General features: G+C 39.2%; 1 protein-coding gene across 1 annotated transcript in view; it reads right to left on the bottom strand.

Moving 5' to 3' along the window:
- Positions 1–21,244, bottom strand: part of GYPC (glycophorin C (Gerbich blood group)) — a 63,382-nt gene extending 42,138 nt beyond the window's left edge. Inside the window, exon 1 of the mRNA XM_070951713.1 lies at positions 21,042–21,244. Coding sequence (XP_070807814.1) covers positions 21,042–21,078 — 37 coding nt within the window. The 5' untranslated portion in view covers positions 21,079–21,244. The remainder of the gene's footprint in view (positions 1–21,041) is intronic.
- Between the last annotated feature and the right edge of the window lie 531 nt (positions 21,245–21,775).

Genomic DNA, 21,775 nt, shown 5'->3' with positions numbered 1-21,775 from the left:
GAAGAAGAAAGGAAGACCCTGGAAGATTATCTAAATCATATAGGAGTATCAGAAAGAAAACTCCAAGATAACCCAGAAGATGAAGCAGCCAGAGCTGTGGAGTCGGGAGATAAATGTTCCGACTCCGACTCCGACTCCGACTCCTCAGTTTTTTGTACTTCCGACTCCGACTCCGACTCCGACTCCCCGACTCCGACTCCTCTGTATTAATATGCGAATGTATTTTATACATTCCTTGAAGGAAAGAAAGGCAACATACATGTCATTACCACAGGACTACTGGCTGGGAAGCCAACAGTCTACTGTATTGAACAGTTTAAGCAAAAGACAAACACAATGAAAACAACAAAGTTTTATTAATTTTTTTTTATTAATTTAATTAATCAAGTTGCTGGATAGTAGCAGCAGGCATAAACATCAGGAACAGGAACTTTACCAGTTCAAAAATACAAACCACATTATTTGGTTGTTTTAGAACAAAAACAAAGCTTATCTATATGAACCAAAAACAAAATCTGTAAAACCTAGAAATGGTTTATATTAATCTTGAAATGTAGTTATAGGCTTAGCAAATGCAAATCAATTCAATGTAGAGTTCTAAGGAAGAGAATTGCCTCTGCCAGATCCTCTTTCATAGAGGCTCTTAAGTCAGACTTTATTATTTTTAGGGCTGAAAATAATCTTTCGACACTGACTTGGGTGGGTGGCATTGCAGTAACTATTCTGGCCACATCACTAATGATCTCTGGATAAACAAGGATGGCTTCTTCAACAGTAAGTTTTGATGAGCGATCATACTTTTCAACTTCTTTTAGTGCTTTATAAAACTCCTGTTGGAATTTTTTTATTTGGACATTTACTGGTTCTGTAACGCTTATGCGACGTCGCTTTCCTTTAGCAACTTCCATTTTGTCTAAGAAGGAATCAAAGTCTAATTCTTCGTTTGAAGAAGATGATTCTGAGTTACCACTATTGCTTAAAAGAACTCCATCCTCCTGTGGAGGTATTTCAGGTCGTAATCCCTTCATGCGAACTGCTACATCATAGAGGGCCTTTTTCCCAGTAGCAATCTGTTTACTGTTCAATAAAAGTCGGCTCATTGGGTCGACATAAATAGCCGCTAACAAGATTTCATTTTCCAGCAAAAGACTCTCTCTTTTCATCATTGAAGATGCAATGCCCTCAGCTATTAACCCTCCATTTTTGTTCAGGCGATATAACAGGCTCTTCCATTCCAAGAGGAATTTACCCGGGGTTAGATCATCACATTGCAACCTCTTGGTGACAGTGAAGGGGTGAGAAAGAAGGTTCTCCAGCTCTTTTGTTTGTGTCCACTGGCTTGCAGTTAATGCAAGATTTTCATTGTCCATTTCTTCTATGAAGTCTTTAAGTTCAAGCAAACGCTTCACCATTAAATAAGTGCTTCCCCAGCGAGTTGTTTGATCCAAAATGGCTCCTTTTCCTGCACGTCTTTTCAAAATTGCATCTGTTTTTGGGGCCCTGGCTGCAACAGTTACTTGCCGTAATTTGCCAATTAATGTAGCTGCATGGCGATCTTTTAATCCATCTCTTATGGCAAGTTGCAGTGTATGAACAGCACATCGCATATGATGAATAGTAGCAAGCTTCAATGCTTCTTCAACAAAGTTGTCTAAAAAAATGTCAGCATTCTCTTCAGTTTCTAAACTTTCTCTAATACTTGCAGAGCTGTCTTCCTCTAAGTCTAATATCTGTTTGATACCTTCTTCATCTGCCTTCATCTTCTCAATTGTGCTCAACATGTTAGAAGCGTTATCTGTCACAACACATAAAATCTGTTCCTTTTTAATTTCAAAATCTTCTAGAACACCCTCCACTAACTTCTGAAGGTAATCACTGGTGTGATGTGCCTGAGTGTCCTTTACTCCGAGGGTCCGTGTTATTGTTTTGTTATTTTCATCCACAAATCTAACATTAATAGCGAAATAATTGACTCTGTGACGTGTGCATGCATCCATTTTAAGGAAGACAAAACGTCCTTTCATAACTTTCTGTAGTTCTTCCTTTTTACATTTGGCCTCCTCAATTATAAGTTTCCTTATACTTTCTCTTTCCAGAGAAACACCAAGTTTTTTTGCCATTTCTCCATTTAGGCCTAAAAAGGCTGTCTGTGAAAAGAAGGATAGTGGTACACTATTCTTTACTACCATTTCAATAATGTGGTGTTTGAATTTTTCTGGTGTCATCCTTATGGTAACTTTGTCAGATATAAAGAATTTTCTTATTTGTGATTGTTCTCCAGTAGATTTCTGAACGTTTTTTGTCACAGAAGTAGATGCAATGTTTTCATTGCTATCTTTCTCATTCACGGCTTCTAACACTTTGGGATGAAAACGCTGTAAGTGTCTTTTCAAATTTGATGCTCTTGTAGGTGCATTTTTATCAGGCCCACTGAAACTGCTAATTTTTGCATCACATTGTTTTTCACCATCATCATCTTTTCTAATACATTGGCACACGTAATGTTTTCCATCACTTGATAATGCAAAGTGCTCATAAACAGTAGACTTTGTTGTGTTTGTTGTTAGCAGTCTTTTTGCCATTGTTTAGGATGCCTCTTTCCCTAAAATATAAAATATGTTATACTAACTGGCATATAATTAGATTTTTAATATCAACATACACAGTCTTGTAAGTTGTACGTACATGGCTTTATACAAACAAATAAGCTATATATCCCAGCACTAAACCTAGACATGATTTGTCCTATACAATATAAACACTTACAGTTGAATCCAAGAAGCTGTTCCACCAAGTTCTTCTAAGCCAGTGGTTCTCAACCTTCCTAATGCCGCGACCCTTTAATACAGTTCCTCATGTTGTGGTGACCCCCAACCAGGGGTGGGTTCTAAATTTTTTTACTACCGGTTCTGTGGGCGTGGCTTATTTTGTGGGCATGGCTTGGAGGTTATGTGACTGGGTGGGTGTGGCTAGCTGGTCATGTGACCGGGTGGCCATGGCTATATGTATAGAGGGCTGAAAAAAGTCATTTCTGACAGGTCCTCGCACTTTTGACTGGTCCTCACACTTATGACCATCCTCACATTTATGCCCGTGCAGCATTTTTAACAACCATGTCACTCATTTCACAACTGCTTCTCTTCACCATGGTGACAAGATAGGGCAAAAACGTAAAATGTGAGGACAGTCGTAAGTTCGAGGACTGGTCAAAAGGGAGAGGACCAGTCAGAAATAACTTTTTCAGCCCTCTGAGTAGTCCATATACATAAAAGGATACAGCAATAGAGAGGGATGAAGGAAGGGAAGGGAAATTAGAGTAGGAGTGAGGGTAAGAGAGGGAGGAAGAGAGGAGGAGAAGGAGAAAGGAAGAGGAAGTAGGGAGGAGAAGAAGAGGGTGAGGAAGAGAAAGTAAGAAGGAAAGAAAAGAGAGAGGTGGTAGGTTTGAGGAGAAAGATTGCTGTACAATAAAAAAGATGAAAGGGAAGAAAGCCAACCCCAAACAAATATAAAGATATTAAGATAAAGAATGAATTGTTAAACTTTAAAGAATAAAAGAGAACAAATATGAATAAATAACAATAATTAGAAACACACATACAAACATACAATGTATTTTCTTTGAACAGAGTATTTGGCCGGTTCATAAATTTAAACAGTGTTTAGTCATGTTTAAAGTTTAAGCTAACAATCAGAGTTACAAGTTTTTATAGCCTTAGCTGAATGACAGCAGTTTTTCCAATGGTTTACAGCTTCAGTCTTGAACTATTGACCCTCCATTCCCTTCACTTATGCAAGTGTCTCTAGTCCTGCAAAAAACATATTTACTTAATCCCTTATCAGTGAGAGGCTAGGTTACCCATGGGCGCTGCGTTCCCTGTAACAGCAGAACACAACACTATGGAAAGTATAAGTATTGCCACTCCTAATTGTGCGTTGCGTGCCTTATAGTGAAGCACATGAAAAGCATGCTTCTTCACGGTCACTTAACGTGTTCATTTTGCGGTTACGTGAGGCACTGCATGCATTGGTCTTTATTCTTACAGTAGAGAAGTCATTAATTATAACTTTTTGTGAATTGGGACATTTAAACTTGCTTTTTTTAAAATTCCAATCTAAATTTAGTAGGAGTCGGAGTCGGAGTCGGTGCATTGTTTGCCGACTCCGACTCCGACTCCAGGTACCCAAAATTTCCTCCGACTCCGACTCCTCGACTCCGACTCCGACTCCACAGCACTGGAAGCAGCCAAAGAAAATTGGATGATGTGGAAGCACAAAGTAAATATCATGGAGCAAGAAGAGCTGGCACAAAGAATGAAAAGAATGAAACAATATCTTTTTGAGAATACTAATAAATCGGGCAGGTGGCTGGCCTATAAATTAAAAAAGGAAAATGAAAAGGGAATAATTCATACTTTAGAAGACTCTTAAGGGCAAGCTATTGACTAAAGAGGAAGAAAAACTGGATAGGGTGAGAGAATACTACGAATCCCTATATAAAGAAGAGAAGGTACCGGATGACAAAATAGAACAATATTTGACAAAAGCAGAGCTCCCACAAATAACTGATGAAGAGAAAGAAATGCTTAACAGAAAGATTACAATTGAAGAACTAAAAATAGCCCTTTCCAAATTGAAAAATAACAAAGCACCAGGACCCGATGGATTCCCACGGGAAATATACAAAAAATTAGAAGAAACACTCCAACCGAAATTGGTAGAAATCTTTAATGATGCACTGACAGACTATAAAATTCCAGAGTCATGGAAAGAGGCGCATGTTACACTTGTGCCGAAAGAAGGTGCTGACCCAAAACAAATTCAAAATTACAGACCAATTTCGCTCCTAAATACTGACTATAAATTATTCATGGGCATAATGGCAGAAAGAATGAAAAAGATTCTAAATAATTGGATATACAAAGACCAGAACGGATTCCTTCCGGGGAGGCAAATTAGGGACAATTTGAGAATTGTGCTAGACACCCTAGAGTACTATGAAGAACACCCCGGAAAACAGATGGCCTTAATCTTTGTCGACGCTCAAAAGGCATTTGACAATCTAAATTGGAAATTTATGACTAAACAAATTGAGATTATGAAATTCGGAACAAATTTTGAAATGATGATTAAATCTATCTATAATAATCAAAAGGCGAGTATTCTGGTGAATGGGGGTAGGACCAAAACATTCCAAATTAGTAAGGGAGTAAGGCAAGGTTGTCCCCTATCCCCATTATTGTTTATTTTGGCCTTAGAAGTTCTTCTGCGGAAAATTAGAACTAATGAGGAAATAAAAGGATTGAAGATCAGGAAGGAGACTTACAAGACGCAAGCATTTGTTGACGACGTAGCTCTAATCCTTGAAGACCCCATAGAATTGGGACCAAAAGTGCTAGAGGAATTAAGTAAATATGGAGAGGTGGCAGGCTTTATATTGAATAAAACTAAAACCAAAGTATTGATTAAGAACACAACTGAGAGCCAGAAAAACGAGATAGAAGAAGTATTAGGATTACAGGTTGCCAAAAAAATTAAATACCTAGGAATTTGGATTACATCAAGATGCTCAACCCTGAAAGACGACAATTATACTCCCCTAATTAGAAAGATGAAACAAGACCTAGACAGATGGAAAAAAATAAGACTATCACTTTTGGGCAAGATAGCCACAATTAAGATGAACATTCTCCCCAGAATATTATTCTTATTCCAAAATATACCGATAAATTTAGATAAAAAGTTCTTTCTAGAACTAGACAAAATCATCAGAGAATTTATATGGGAGGGGAAAAAACTGAGATTTTCTATTAAAACTTTAAGGGGCAAAAGAGATATAGGTGGATTTGGACTCCCTGATTGGGAAACATACTACAGGGCAGCTAAGCTAGTCTGGATAAGAGATTGGATCACCCTGGAAAATGAGAGGATTCTTACCCTAGAAGGCCATGACTTGCAAAAAGGGTGGCACGCCCACATTTGGGACACGGAGAAGAAAAAGAAGACATATTTCCATAGACATAAAATCAGAGACTCTTTGATATAAACATGGATCCAGATTAGGCAAAAATATTACAAAAAAATCCCAAATTGGCTCTCAACGATGGAGGCCCTGATCCACCCCAATAGATGGGGGATGGAGAAAATGGGAAGATATAAAGATATTTTAGACGAAGGAGGGAAGCTTAAACCAAATGACACCTTACGAGAGCAAGGAATAATCTTAGATTGGTGGACCTATTCACAAATAAAATCCAGATATCAGAAAGACAAAGAACAATACGGTTTAGAACTTGGATCAAATGGATTGGATAAAGTCCTGATGGGAACAAATAAAAAGATTCTGGCCAAACTATACAATTATTTACTAGGTGACTATAAGTTCGAAGATGTCACAAAGAACCAAATAAATGCATGGGAGAAAAATATAGGGCGTGATATAAATTTTGGGGAATGGAAGGAGGCATGGAACAGGAATCTTAAATTGACGAGAGCGGTGACATATAAGGAAAACCATTATAAAATGTTTCATAGATGGTATTTAGCCCCGGCCAGACTAGCAAAGATATATCCCAATATACATCCCAATTGTTGGAAATGTGGCTATGGTCAAGGCACCTTCTTTCACATGTGGTGGACATGCCCGGAAGCGAAAGGATACTGGAATAAAATCAGGAGGTGGTTATATGAAATAATTGGCGAAGATATTGAACTAACACCAGAGATATTCCTCCTGGGAATAATAAAGAAGCCATATGGAAAGGAAATGACACATTTAATGATCTATATAATTACAGCCGCCAGATTGGCATACGCACAGTACTGGAAAGAGAAAACTCAACCACCAGAAGAGCTCACAATTAAGAAAATATTCGAGTGTGCAGAGATGACTAAATTAACTCATGAATTAAATGATGATGAGAAGTCAGTTTATTATATTGTGTGGGAAAGGTGGTACAAGTGGATGCATGATAAAATTAAAGAAAGACCTAAAGGTGTGTTAAATATCAGTTAAAAGTGATTTGAAATAGCACCAAGTATTATTTATGTAAATAGTTAAAACACTGCACATCCCATACTAATTGAAAATGTTATTACACTTATGTGTTTTATGTTTTTGTTTGAATGTTTGTCTTTTTTTTTCTTTCTTTTTCTTTGTTTGTAAAAAATCTCAATAAAGTTTCTATAAAAAAAAATGGGGTAAAATTTACTAACTCACTTAGCAACAGAAATTTTGCTAAGTGGTCGTAAATCAAGGATATGTAAAGGGAAAAATGTCATATCTAGCACTTGCACAAAGTAGAAGTCAGAGATCATAAATATCTACAGCAAAGATGCTTGGATAAAGCAAGTAACTTTTGAACAGATTGAGAAAAATCCAAACTAACAAACAAACAAACCCTCACTTCAGGCCTTAAATTGAAAAGGGAAGATTTATGCCTTCCTCTTCAGTGGCAATACCTTCCTTAATTTTCTTATTGTTTACTGTTTACTTCTAGAGTACCTTGGAGGAAAAGGCAGCAGTTTTAAAAAGTGCATACAATGTTCAAAGTAAATCCTATGGGGATTTGATGGAATAAAACCAGAGATATGGAAAGAAAGCTCCACAAAGCTCAGGCTAAAGTTTGAATGTTTAATGGGTTCTACTCTATTTTTTCCTCCAGACAGATCACAATGCTGTACAACAGTAATGACCCTGACTTACGATGGATGGCTTAACCACAAGTTATCTTTAAAAAGGAAATGGCACAAGTCTAGGGACCTTTGTATCTCTTAAAAGGTTCAAATGCAAACCAGAAACTTCTAGATATTGTTGCTAAGTGATACATTTTCAAAAATGTGAATTCGAAGAAATCAGATATATAACTAGAAAGTAATTACATTAGCTTTAAGTGTTGTGTAGTGCTTTGGATTTGGGTCTGAAAAGGGCTTCAGAACATGTAGGACATGAATGTAGAAACTGCCTGCAACTCTTTAGAGCAGTCGTGTCTGCTCTTGGGATCACTTGGCAGCAGCATAGGCCAGCTGTGCAATTCTGGGAAAAGAATACAGACAGGTGTTAGGTTCACACTTCCAGGTGCCTTGAGGCATCTTTCCCAACTGGTTCTGAAGCACAACCCCATTAACTATAAGCAATTTTAATTATAGGAATGTACTTGCTAAGTTGATGAACCAGATCTCTTAACTGGCTTTCAAAAGAAAACTAAAAATACACATTTTAAACCAAGTTTGACATGCTGATGATTTTAAGTTTAAGACTACAGGGATTTTTAACTCTGGCTTTTATTTTATTAGCATCAGCCACTGGGAATTGTTGACTTATAGTGGTGTACAAGTGAAATGAATAAGGCTAACATAAGCAAAATGAAATCATGCAGTTGGCCTACTGCAATAAATTCTACCTGAGAAGATTTTTGAAGATGCCTTTGATCAGGGCTGTCAACTTCCGGCCCGGAGGCCGGATGCGTCATGTGCTGGCCACACCCGTTTTAGCAAAGGAGAAAAAAGTCCTGATTCTGCCTATCCTATCACAGGCAGAAATAAATGAAGTAGACAGATCCTACCTCCCCATGAAGCGATGTGGATATGAACTAGAAATCAGACCTTCTCAGAAGTAGACCTTATATTATGGGATATTTTACCCTCAAAAGTATGCTTTTTTATATATTTATCCCACTTTTATTACTTTTATGAATAACTCAAAGCAGCATGCAAAATCAATATTCCTTCCTTTTCTGCACAGTTTTACAACTTTACCATTAGTGCTTTACCCCTTTGCTCCTGGCTTTCAGAAAACTGACTTTTCTTTTTAGCCAAATGTTGGACAGTTTTAGTATCTAATGTGGATGGAAGATATTCATCTGATTTTATGCTTTGGATTTTATGGTCATTTAATTTATTTTGTTGATAATTATGTCTGGGGAGATTGCTTTTTGAGATTCTTCTATGCAGTGCAGACCCTAGTGATTTGGGGAAGTATCTAAACATTTGGTTCTTGATTTAGGTTTGCCTACTGCTTTCTACTGTTTTTTCTAGTGCTTAATAAATATGCAAATATATGTATGTTTAATAGAGCCAGTTCTACCCTGATGTTAACATGCTAGAGATCAGTGGTGGGTTGCTCCTGGTTCTGTCCGGTTTTTTAGAACCGGTAGTAAAAGTAGCGGGAGCCTCTGCCCACCCACCCGGACGTCATAATTGACGAATTGCGCATGCGCAGAAGCGCGCTCCCATTGCGAACCGGTAGTAAAGGTAAGTAGAACCCACCCCTGCTAGAGATGTTAACATTTGTAGTCTTATGAATATACCTTTGCCTACACATATATGGAGTCATTTGGGTTGGATTTTTAAATACAGTTGATTAGGTTATATGCCATCCATCTCACCAAAGGCGACTCTAGGCAGCCTACAATCATTCAATCACGCAATATTTTCAGTAAGCCAAAGATCAGCTTCATACAGAGTCTTTACTCGGTGGTCTTAAGGGAAGATATCTGAACTGTCCAAGATGAATTTCCTCATGAGGAGTTCTGAACTGGTAATTCACTCTTCAGGGATCAAGTTGTACTTTTACCTGTACAGATTATGACCTATGTATGATTATGACCTGTTCATAAAATCTTATTTTCTGGTTTTTCTATAACATATTAAAATCTTAAATAAAATTCAGTGCAGTTCCATATTTTTTATTGTTCTATTTTGGAGTTCAAATGTTACTTTCAATTATGTGACAGAATTAAAATACACTGTTTATATTTCTACACTGTCTATACTTTCCTGGAAGCACTTCTTTCCCCCCAAATTCAGTTGAAGGAAGAAGGGGCAATTTCAACAGCTGCTGAAAAGTGAGGGATTTGGTTCCCTGAAACCAGCCTGCAGCATATCATTCAAAGGCCAAAAGTAAACCTCAGCCTATAAAAAGTTGCATATTCCTATTTCAAAACCTTACAGAATCCCAGACTCTCAATGTTGAAGATGTGTGTCTGGACAATCTTTGAAAATGTTAAGTGAGTGGAAGAGAAAAACTCCTTGGCATTATTTGGAAGTTAGGAGAACCACAACCTTTATGCCAACTTTGTTAAATGTGAGCCTTTGAGACTGGGAAGCCACAAGAGTGGCTGCAGACTTTAACAGTTTCAAGAGCTGTGATCGTTAAAAAATCCCAACCAAATAATCAGTAAGCAATGGGAAAAAGTCTGCTTCAAGCTGTGAAGATGGTTGAAATATTAGATTTCATGAATGAAGACATACCTGTTCCAAGATAATGTTGCAGATAATGTCCCAAGATAATGTTGCAGGATCCAATCTGGGTAGATCACCAGCAAAAAAAAGTTCCCTGAAGATGGGCTCCAGCACGAGACTCTGAAAGTTCAGAAGACAAAACCTCTGGTCCCAGTGACTGAGCCAGTTTGGATCCTGCAGCATTAGATTTCAGCTGTTCTCAGTGTTGGTTCCTCAGATTTTGTAGGAATAAAATAAAATAAATCTCCCTTAAGTCTTGAGACAGCATGGATGTAACATAATTTACATCCATGCAGAATTACAGTGTGGGAAGTGGTGGTGACTTTTACTTTCTCCTGAATTTTAAAAAAAAAAAAAAATCCAGTGTAAAGCAAAGCCCTGGGATTTCCTAGGAACCTTCCATTAAATTACTAGCAGGTCAAATCCTGCTTAGCTATTTCAAGGCCCTGTTATTCCTGGCCAATATTGTCATTTTTCAGAACTGTGGTTCAGCATATGGTTTAAGTACTTTCATAAACTGGAGATAGCATGGTTTGAAAAGGATTTTGTTTATCTACTGGCATTAACTGTATATCAGAAACAGGCAATCGATTATTCTCAGCAAAAAATTAAGAATAGACTCTTAATATTCTATTTCAGTTTCCTCAATGATTCTGATCAGCCATATACACAAGTTGGAAAAACTCTCTACATTTGAAGCCAGGCGAGAATAAGTCAATTAGATAGGAAATTAGGGTCTTGGATGTGCGACATGTGCTATTTCATACAAGAGCACTGAACTGAATGCCATTCATTTTACCAATATGTACTGTTTGTCTTCAACCAAGATGGGCAACTTGCAGCCCTTTGGTGAAAGTAGCTTTGGAAAGACTAACCTGCCAAATTTCAGTTTTCTCCCATTGTGGAGTGAGAAGCTCATGAACACTGGAGTTGAAATTTAAACAAATTAAGCCAATACAAAATAAATGCAATAAAACCGAAAATCCCCAGTTCGCCCAAACAGAGGAAAAAGGAAAAAAAGAGAAATTCCCTGCCTTGCATTTTTATTATTTCTCGTATACTGCTCAGTAAGACATGCCCCCAACTACTTCACATCATTAACCCAGCCTTCTTTCCAAAGGAAGTGTATACTCTAGCAAAAACAAATATTACTCGCTCATGTTGCGATATCCCAACAGAACTTTAGTGCGTAATATAATTTCACCTATTTCTGTTTCAAGATAATCTCTAGAGGATTCAGTATAAGCATCTATTAAAAGTGTGTGTACTTGCAATTGCATGTGTAGAAATGCAAGAAATAGTAATGTAGAAAGAGTAAATAAACATTAGCAATTAGAAAAAGGTTTCCCAGATTAAGTTACTACGACACACTAAGTATATAGGTAAAGATAAAGGTTCCCCTTGCACATATGCACTACTTGTTCCTGACTCTAGGGGTGGTGCTCATCTCCATTTCAAAGCCGAAGAGCCAGCGCTGTCCAACGACATCTCCGTGGTCATGTGGTCAGCATGACTAAACACCAAAGGCTCATGGAACACTGTTACCTTTCCACCAAAGGTGGTCCCTATTTTTCTACTTGCATTTTTTATGTGCTTTCGAACTGCTAGGTTGGCAGAAGCTGGGACAAGTAACGGGAGCTCACCCTATTACACGGCACTAGGGATTTGAACTGCTGACCTTTCGATTGACAAGCTCAGCGTCTTAGCCACTGAGCCACCACGTCCCTAATGATTAAGTATATATTCCCCCTTTAAATACTTAACATTCTACCTTTTTATCCAAAAGGGACATTCAAGGTGGTCAGTTGAAGATAAAGAAAAATTAATTAAAATGTAACTAAAAACAAAATTAAATAATACATAAAAAATAAAGGACACTTAAAAACATGTTTAGGGCTCAAGGGATGGAGGACAAGGAATGAGTCTCTCTCTAAGTAAGCTTAACACGAAAAAGAAATGGGAAATGATGTTTATGGTGGAAATCCACTTTTCAGCAATAATGGTGTATTTTTTTCAGAAAAGTTTTACAGACAGTAATTTTCAGCAGAATTTGTCATTTTAATTTGGAGAGATCCCTGTGGCGAAACATATGTTGCAGAACAAATTATATGAGAGGCTGCCCCGCTTTAGAGATTTTGCAAAGTCAACTGGCTTATCTGGCTGTCCATGTACCTTCATTCAGCAAACAAGCAGTCATTGTTTCAGAAATGGATTTAATGACAGTAATTATGGCAATGTCTTGGGATAGCTTATTAATATGGATTCCTCATACTGTTTTCTGCTGGTTTTATACGCCAGGTGGTTGGCACTAGAGATGATCTGGGTTGGGGGTGGAAATAAATCATTCTCAAAAGATGCTTCTGTAGCTCTTATCACCCTCACGGAGTCCTAATCTACAAGAAAGCCTTTGTTATTCCTTCACCAGACAATACTGTACATTTCCCTGGATTTTAAAAATTATGCTGATGGTCATCTAAATTAGATGATGTGTTTTTGTTCTTCTCTGGGGAAAAGACCCATTCATCAAATCATAGCCAATTGGTGTCCAACCACTCATATCTGTTCTATGTTAATCATAAATAATTGCATTCTAATTATGCAAGTGAAAATGTATTATGTACTCTTCCTGATTGGCTCTATATCTTCAGAAAACAGAATTAAATAAAAGCAGTAGACTAGATTTGGAACACTTTGACTTAGGGATATAGAGGGATGTAGCTTTCTTCCTCTCTGACCGTCTGTGTTGGCAGGGGGGCATGACTTCGAGGCGCCTTGTTTGTGGGGTGCCGCAAGGGTCGGTCCTCTCGCCCCTCCTGTTCAACATTTATGTGAAGCTGCTGGGTGAGATCATCTGTGGTTTTGGGGTGAAATTCCATCAGTACGCTGATGATACTCAGCTGTACATCTCTACCCCGGACCACCCCAATGATGCCCTTGACGTGATGTCCCGGTGCCTGGAGACCGTGTGGATCTGGATGGGGAGAAACAGGCTCAGACTCAACCCCTCCAAGACTGAGTGGCTGTGGTTTCCGGCGTCCCGTTATAGCCAGCTGGTTCCATCGCTGACTATTGGGGGTGAGATCTTAGCCCCCTCAGAGAGGGCTTGTAACTTGGGTGTCCTCCTGGATGAGCGGCTGTCTCTAGAAGATCATGTGACGGCTGTGGCCAGGGGGGCTTTTTATTAGGTTCGCCTGATTCACCAGTTGTGTCCCTTTCTGGATTGGGACTCCTTGCGCACGGTCACTCATGCCCTTGTCACTTCCCGTCTGGACTACTGTAGCACACTCCAAATGGGGCTCCCCTTGAAGAGCACCCAGAGGCTCCAACTGGTCCGGAATGCGGCCGCACGGGTGATTATGGGAGCGACACGGCGCTCCCATGTAACACCACTCCTGCGTGAGCTGCACTGGCTCCCGGTGGTCTTCCGGGTACGATTCAAGGTGTTGGTTACCATCTTTAGAGCGCTCCACGGCTTAGGACCTGGGTACTTACGATATCGCCTTTTGCTACCGATAGCCTCCCACCGGCCAGTGCGCTCCCACAGAGAGGGACTCCTCAGGGTACCGTCGGTGAAACAATGTCGACTGGCGACACCCAGGGGGAGAGCCTTCTCTGTGGGGGCACTTACCCTCTTGAATGAATTGCCCCCGGAGATATGGATGATCCCTGACTTGCGCACTTTTCACCGTGCCCTCAAGACGTTATTGTTCCAACAAGTTGGGTTGGCCTAAACATTAATTTTAATGGGTTGTTTTTGTTTTAATGACGTCGGGGCCAAATTATTTAATGTGTTTTTAAATTGTTTTTAAATTTTATATGGGTACTTGTTTTATCTTTGGCTGTGCCAAGAAGGGCGGTATAAAAATTAGATTAAATAAATAAATAAATAAATAAATAAATAAATAAATAAATAAATAAATACAGATTTTTCGGAAAACCTCTCTCAACGAAGCTACAAGTGCTGTGCACCAACAACCAATTCACCAATTCTCTTTCCCATTGTGTTTGAAAAGTCAGAAGCTTAAAAGGCTACTTGGTACATATCACAGACTTGAAATATCCCAATTAGCTTATTAAAACTGCCATTGGTAAATAATGAATGCATTTGAGTTGATCTTTATTTGATTTGCAGAGATGAGAACTAGGACATTTCACTGAAGATATCTATACAGGTAGTTGTCAGCCCTGGGGCCGTCTTTAATGGGAGTCTTCAGGGTTGCCATAGCGGTGGATGGGCAATCTGTGGGAATGGGAGGGGAGAGGTGAAGATAGTGTGGGGTATGTAATCGCAACAACATTTTTCCCTTGGAACTCAAGGATGTTCAGCCTGCACCTGAGAAGGCGTGACTGGAAGTCAACCAAAGTTGGGACAGTGACCTGATTGGACCATGTGATGCATATGTGGATGGAGGGGAAGGATCTTTGACTTTACTTTGGGTGGGGAAAATCCAGGGCTTTCAGATTTGGGTTTCCCCAGATGTGTCAATATGACATCTCTAGTAAATTCATGCATTGAGGAAGATGCCTGCCTCAGAGTTTTGAGTTTTGATTCTGTTGGGGGTGTTACTTGGAACACTCGTTTAACGACCATACACAGTTATAAGTCATGATGAGAAAGTAACTTTATGGCCAATCCTTTCACGTACAACCATCTCAGGTCTGTAAAGTCAAAGGAAAGCTAAAGTAAGTCATGGTCTCATTTAGCAACTGTCTCATTTAATAAATCAGTTGCCACTCCCAATTGTGGTTGCTAAACAAAGACTACTCGGATACAGAAACCTTTCTTTTAGAAAGCCTGCAGAGAGATTCTTCTATCTGTTGATATGTTGTATTTATTCAAAAAATGAAGTTATGGCTCACATGTACTAGATCACATTATCCAACATTTTATCTGTGTTGAATGACAAAATGATTTGAAATGATTTGCTGTTTTAAGGTAACCTTTATACATTTGAACTCTACGCATTCAGTAAATGGCCTAATCAAAAGTCTAGCTGAGAAGACTCATCTTTTAATGTAAACATAGTTAAAATGAAACATTCATGATATTTTCATACATATGACATTGCCTAATCACAATGAAACATCATTGCAATAACACTGCAAATGTTTTGTTTGTTATAAAACACCCACATTCATATTCCATTGTTATTAACAATGGTTTGTATTTCTCTGCTCTTCTGAGAATGAGAATATAGCACTGCAGAGGCAAGATAACAAACTGCAGGATTAGGTCCTCACAGCCAGAAGGCTTCCAAACAACAGTACAGCATCAGATTGCTTTCTTTTCTTTTTCTTTCTTTCTCTTTTCTTTCTTTCCTTCTCTCTTTTTCTTTCTTTCTTTTTCTTTCTCTCTCTCCTTCCTTCCTCCCTCCCTCCCTTCCTCTCTCTTGTTTTTTTCCTCCCTCCTTATAAAAACAACCTATGAAACAGCTTGTTTTCTCCATTGGAGGCTCCATTTCTCTGTAGTGCCTGCAGAAAATTTGAAGAAATGGTGGCAGGCAAGAAGGCAGGCATTGTTTCTACAAGATCAAGCAAATCATTCATAAAAAGGAGGAAAATAAGCAGGCAGGCAGGGAGAAAATGTATCTTCCCTTCCTTCTTTTTGTGAAAGGAAGCAAAAGGAATCTAAACTTCTCCTGTTTTATCATGAGATAGGAAGTGATTTTTTTTTCTCCCTTTAAGTAATGGGAAGTGAGAGGAGACAGCAGGATATCATTCAGTGATCTTTTCATAATGACTGCCTCCAACATAGCGTTACCACTAAGTGGGGCTCATAACACCCCTCATTTTTACCAGATGAGGGGCAGCAACAGGCATGGTTTCCTATGTGTGCATCTCTCTGTGGCCTTTTGGATAGGCCTGTAGTTAGGGGTGAAATCCAGCAGGTTCTTACAGGTTCTGGAGAACCGGTAGCGGAAATTTGAGTAGTTTGAAGAACCAGCAAATGCCACTCTCGTTGGCCCCAGAGTGGGGTGGAAATGGAGGTTTTGCAATATCCTTCCTCTAGGAGTGGGGAAGGAATGGGATTTTGCAGTATCCTTCCCCTGCCACGCTCACCAAACCACGCCCACCAAACCACACCCACCAAGCCATGCCCACAGAACCGGTAGTAAAAAAAAAATGGATTTCACCACTGCCTGTAGTCCCATCCAAGAAGGCAATTCTTAATGATTTCTCATATATTTCTCAAAGAAGTCTATATTGTCTTTGGCTTCAAAATAAAAGTTCCAAGGCAACTTGCAACAATATTTTTTTTTTAATAAAAAAAAAAAGCAATTCACAACAAAACATATTGCTGATTTGAACTTTTGTTTGTACCCTGTTGGGAGGTGGAGGCTATCACCCTGCTAGGGACCAAATTGTGAGGCAAGAGGTCCTTCCAAAGAATTTTATCAGCAGTAATTTTGTATATTTGAGCTTTAAAAAAGAACTAACCAATAGCTAAACGCATATTAAAACCCACTGGAACAAAAATGTCCTAAAGAATTGCTTTTGGGGATAGCCAACATATGAAAAACTTCATAAAAATATAGCTTTATTGCCTCCAGGTCAATGTTTTTGTTTGTTCTTTATTTTTTCCCCTTAATGCAAGATAAGACATAAAATCTCTCAAGGACATTAAGAAATGGACACCAGCAGAGAAAAGTTTTTTCTAATATGCTTTTCACAACAGCAGAGCATCAATTCTGTGTTTGTTTTCTAGATGCAGTCCTTCGGTTATGGTGAGATTTCTGACACTAAACAAAATGAACGTACATGGCCCTCTTTGATTATAAAGACTACAGATAGTCCTTGACTTACAACCATAACTGAGCCCAAGTAACACAGCTGATAACTGAAACTGGCTTCCCCATTGACTTTGATTGTCAGAAGGTCGCAAATGATCGCATGACCCTAGAACACTGCAACCGTCATAAATATGAGCCAGTGTATGAATGTTGATCATGCAACCACAGGAATGCTCAATAGTTGTGTGAAAAACATTCAAGTCACTTTCAAGGCACTTCAGTGCCTTTGTAACTTCAAACAGTCACTAAATGAACTGTTGTAAGTCGAGGACTACCTGTATTCTGGGGTGAATGTTACCTTCAAATGGAAATTGCTGAGCACATTGTAAGCCGCCCTGAGTCTTCGGAGAAGGGCGGCATATAAATCAAATTAAAAAAAAAAAAATGGGCTGGATTTTAGATAATGTTGGATTAGATGACCTGCTGTTCTTTTCTGTACTTGCAGTTTTATGATGCACCTAATTATATGGATGCTGGAATAATTACTCCAAAGATGAACAGCATCAGAACATGGCATGGCCTGACAAATGCTGGGAAACGTCTTTTTATTTGATATATTGGCACAGACAGATTTACCTAATAATCTATGGGAGGGACCCTTGACATATTTTCTACTATCAGTGGCACATTTTTGCAAGGAAGCCAGGAGCCTGACCCTCCCAATATTCCGTATTTAGCACAACAGCAGAAGAATGTTAATGCCATGCAGGCAGAGAAGGCACTGTATTAAAGGGATGCATCTTGATTTTCTATAGATACTGAAGCTTGTATCAGAAGGGGTTGGGGGTAGGGAGAAAACAGTATTTTGAAAGGGCCCATATGTCCTAGTGAAATGAGTTTTTTGGGGGTCAAAGAATTATTATAACTCCAAGGATCCTCCCCACTTCCTGTCAAGAATTGCCCAAACCATCAGAAAGCTTGAAGAAGAAATCTTCTGACAGGCAGTCCTCGAGTTAGGACCATAATTGAGGCCCCAGTTAAGACCATGAAGTGGGTCACATGACCAGAATCAATTTTACAACTAATGGGGGCAGTTGTTAAGCGAGCACATTGGCTGTAAAGTGAATGTGGTGGCCATTAAGCGAATCCATTGTTTGCTATGAGGTGGTTTTTGCCGAACATTGCAAGTAAACACCGGTTTCTGGCAAAAATCTCATGTGATCATGGGGCACTGCAAACGGCAGAGGGCCCAAAATGTGGCCATTTGACTGCAGGCAGAGGGGGCAGATGTTGGATCTTCATAACTTTTTCAGAATCCAGCAGAACTTCGGTCACTAAGTAACTGGCCTTAAATCAAGGACTACCTGCAGTTCCAATTCTCTGCTGGAGCAATTTGTTATTTAGGAATTGGGGAAGGCAAATGGCAGTTCCTTTGTGGTAGCTGCATAACACTCCTCCATAAATCTCCACTGCTAGGCCTATTCTGTACTCAAAGTTCAGGAAATCCACATAAATCAGGAAAACATGGAGAAGGGGAAGCAAGGCAGCTTGGCTTGGCTCTCTTCAAACCTGGAGCTGACACAGCTGCTTCAAGAAAAGCTATGCCTGAAGGGTGGTATCAGCTGATATCCTGTCAGGCAGAGCTGCAAGCTCTGAAATTCAAGTGTTAAGGGGGATGCTGTCTGCCTTCTTACATTAAAAGGAAGCCTGTGTACTGTGTACTTTTTTCTCAATCAATTCAAACCCCAGGGAATTATTTTGCACACATACTATAACCTTTTGATAGCTACATTGACAATTATTGAAAAGGTGCAATCCAATTTATTTTGGATTCCAATAAATGTGCAATCCAATTTATTTTGGATTCCAATCAGCTATAATGAAACACTGCAAAATAAGAGAAAATCCAATAGAAGTCACTGGGTCACTGGTCTCTCCTAAGCACTGGTGACTCTGTAACTTTGTATTAGCTCTGCTACCATTAAAGTCCCACCTTACAAAGAAAACTTCTTTCCCCCAAAACAAGTAAAATCTCTATTTTCAGCAGACAGCTGAACCAATTGCTTTCTCTCGTGGGCTACATTCCTTTGGAAAGAATTTCTTGGGGAAACCTTAGGTGGGGCTTTAAGTGAGCAGTGGGGAAGCTCACTTAAAGCCAAAGGGGAGGCTATTGGTGCACCTTGTCTGACACCTCTTAAATCCCCCATTTCCCGTTTCTTTTTTGCCTATCTGTATCTTTTACTCCTTTTTTTTTCATCCAACACAGTTCTAGAAATAGGACAAGTTGATGCCATTACTTATAGGCAAAATGATTTAGGATGTGCCCATAGGATCACAAAGTTGCAACTATTTGCATTTTACTTTAGTAAGTCAAAATAAAAGCCGTTGAGTGAAAAATCCCAAAACTCAAAGGCATAACTGCAAAAGTGGTGCATTTGCAAATATTTATCACAAGAGGAGGAAAGACAGCAAAATACCTTGCCTCTTTCCCTTGAAACTCCACCTAACAACCCGAAAACATGTTTACACATTTCCATTAAAGCAGGATATGGGTCTCAATGCCATCCCATCATTTGGCAATCGGACAACTTTGGATGGTCTAAACTTAGTCAAACTAAACTTAGTCAACAACAATTACTATATAGTCTTAAAGTGGAAGGTTGTTTTGAAATGTTGTAATAATATACAGATATAAGTTTGGGGGAGGAGAAAAAGGGCAGATTATTGCTAAATTGGGAGTTATAATAATATTATGCTAAATTAGAAGCTATCATACAATGTTATAGTAGAATGCTTTTTTTTGAAATGTATGGTAAAAGGGGGAAGTAACAATATTAATAATATTTTTAATAAGTAAGGGTCAGTATTTAGAGGAGGGAGTAAGGGGATGGTAAAATATTATGCAATCTGTTATGAATTAGGTTTTTGTTGTGAAGAAGTCACAGGGGGGGAGGGGTGGTGAGGGGGGTTAGGGAGCGGGGGGGGGGGGGAGAAAAAAAAAGGGGGTAAAATTTGTATTTGAAAACTTTTTCAATAAAAAAAAACCAACAACAATTAGTTTATGTTAATATGTCTGCTCTCATAGACCTTCACACCCTTTGATAACCGTCTGTGGTCTGAACACGTGACACGAACGAGAGATACAGACAGTCTCCACTGTACTGGATTTGCTTTTCCCCTACATCTTTTTTTTTTTCTGTTGGTTTTAAAGTGAGAGGCAGGGCCACATCCCTTGATATTATGGGTAAAAATACCAACGGCGTTGAACGTGATGAAACCAGTTCCCGGTAAGTTCCCATCCCTCTCTAGCTTGCAATATGATCTCGGCCTAACTTCTCAGTTCTCAGGGTCGGGTTGTGGATCAAGTGTTGGTTCATTGCCCACATGAATCTCCCTGGGCTAACTCGGTTCCTGCTATAACTTTTCACCGAAGTACATAACATTCTGGAAACAGGAAACACGCCCACCCACTTTCCCCCTCTCAATCGGCTGTCATTCAGTGGCTGTTAACACCAGTTCTGAGAAACAAAAATGCATTGTGGCTAAATATAGACCGTCAGTTTGGGGCTTGGCTCTCATGTTACCGAGAGACAGTTCCCTGTCTGTATTTGAGCAAGGTGCTAACACCTCAAAGAGGGCACAGAGAAAGAAGCAGAACGCAGTTAAACAACTGCATTTCCCCCACCTTTTGGTGAAAAGGGAAATCAACCCTTTAACCGCTCCTTTTCAGCTCCCCTTTCAATGACACTTTCAACGACGCCGTTGGGGGAAAAAAAATAATTAAAGGTTGATCTTTGCAAACGAGCGTTGTAGTTGGAGTCCTGCCTTGTCCCAGGAACGCATGCACAACTTTTGTTTTTGTTTTTTTCTGCTTGCTTTTCACACCCACCAACACTCGTAAATGCAAGGCAAGAGAGGAGTAAAGTTTCCAGAACTTAACTTTAGAAAGTTTTTTGAAAGAGAAAAGAAAGAGTAAGGCAGCGACTCCCACCCCCCTTCTTTTTTTAAACACACCAAGCGTAAGAGTTGTAGGTTTGTCATTTTGCACAAGGAGGGGTTTTGAGTACTCACGCGGAGGAGAGACTGTTGTACGGTTAGGGAAATTCATCCTGTAAACATTCAGAAATGCTCCCCTCTTGCTTTTTTTTTTTTTTTTGCACTGTCTGTGTGCTTTCCTATCCACGTCCAAAGACGAATGAAGCAAAGCCGCAGCAAAGACCGGGGAAGCAAACGGGAGAAAGCTTCGCTTGTTCAGATGCTTCCAGCATGGTTCTTGACCATTTACCACTGGAAAAGGAAACAGCACATTCAGCTCGCATGAAAAGGGGAGGGGCCTTGCTTTTTTAGATAAGCAACAGCTTCTTCTTCTTTTTTTTTTTACATGCCGTCTTCCTCTTCTGCCTCTTCAGTATTTACTATGGGGCATTTCCATCTTTAGCAAGGGATACGGTTTTCATTGTTTTTTTGCCTGTACATCAATAGGTTTTGCAGAGTTTTGTAATCTTTCTAAAACTTTAAAAAAAAACTTACTAGAGAAGCAGTAGAAAAACTTAAAAAATGAAGCACAAAATGGGAAGTCCCTTCTTTTAATTTCTAGCTTGTTGTAAAATCTTGAGATAGCCTTGAAGCCAGCTAAAATGTTACGTGTTCTCCATAATAAATCAATAATAATACATAGAATACTTCCCTTACAAGATTTTAAGGGAAATATTCTATGTACGCTATATATACTATGTAAACCCGTACTATATACTGTAGGAAGTTAGCACCCACCCCTTTCCTGGAAGAGTGAAATATTTTAGGAA

Source organism: Pituophis catenifer, unplaced genomic scaffold (assembly GCF_029215685.1).
Source record: "Pituophis catenifer annectens isolate HBS135680 unplaced genomic scaffold, rPitCat1.0.hap2 SCAF_1, whole genome shotgun sequence".
In the NCBI taxonomy this organism is placed as follows: domain Eukaryota; kingdom Metazoa; phylum Chordata; class Lepidosauria; order Squamata; family Colubridae; genus Pituophis; species Pituophis catenifer.
Note: the sequence above shows the minus strand (reverse complement) of the source record. Positions and strands in the feature narration are given on the sequence as shown.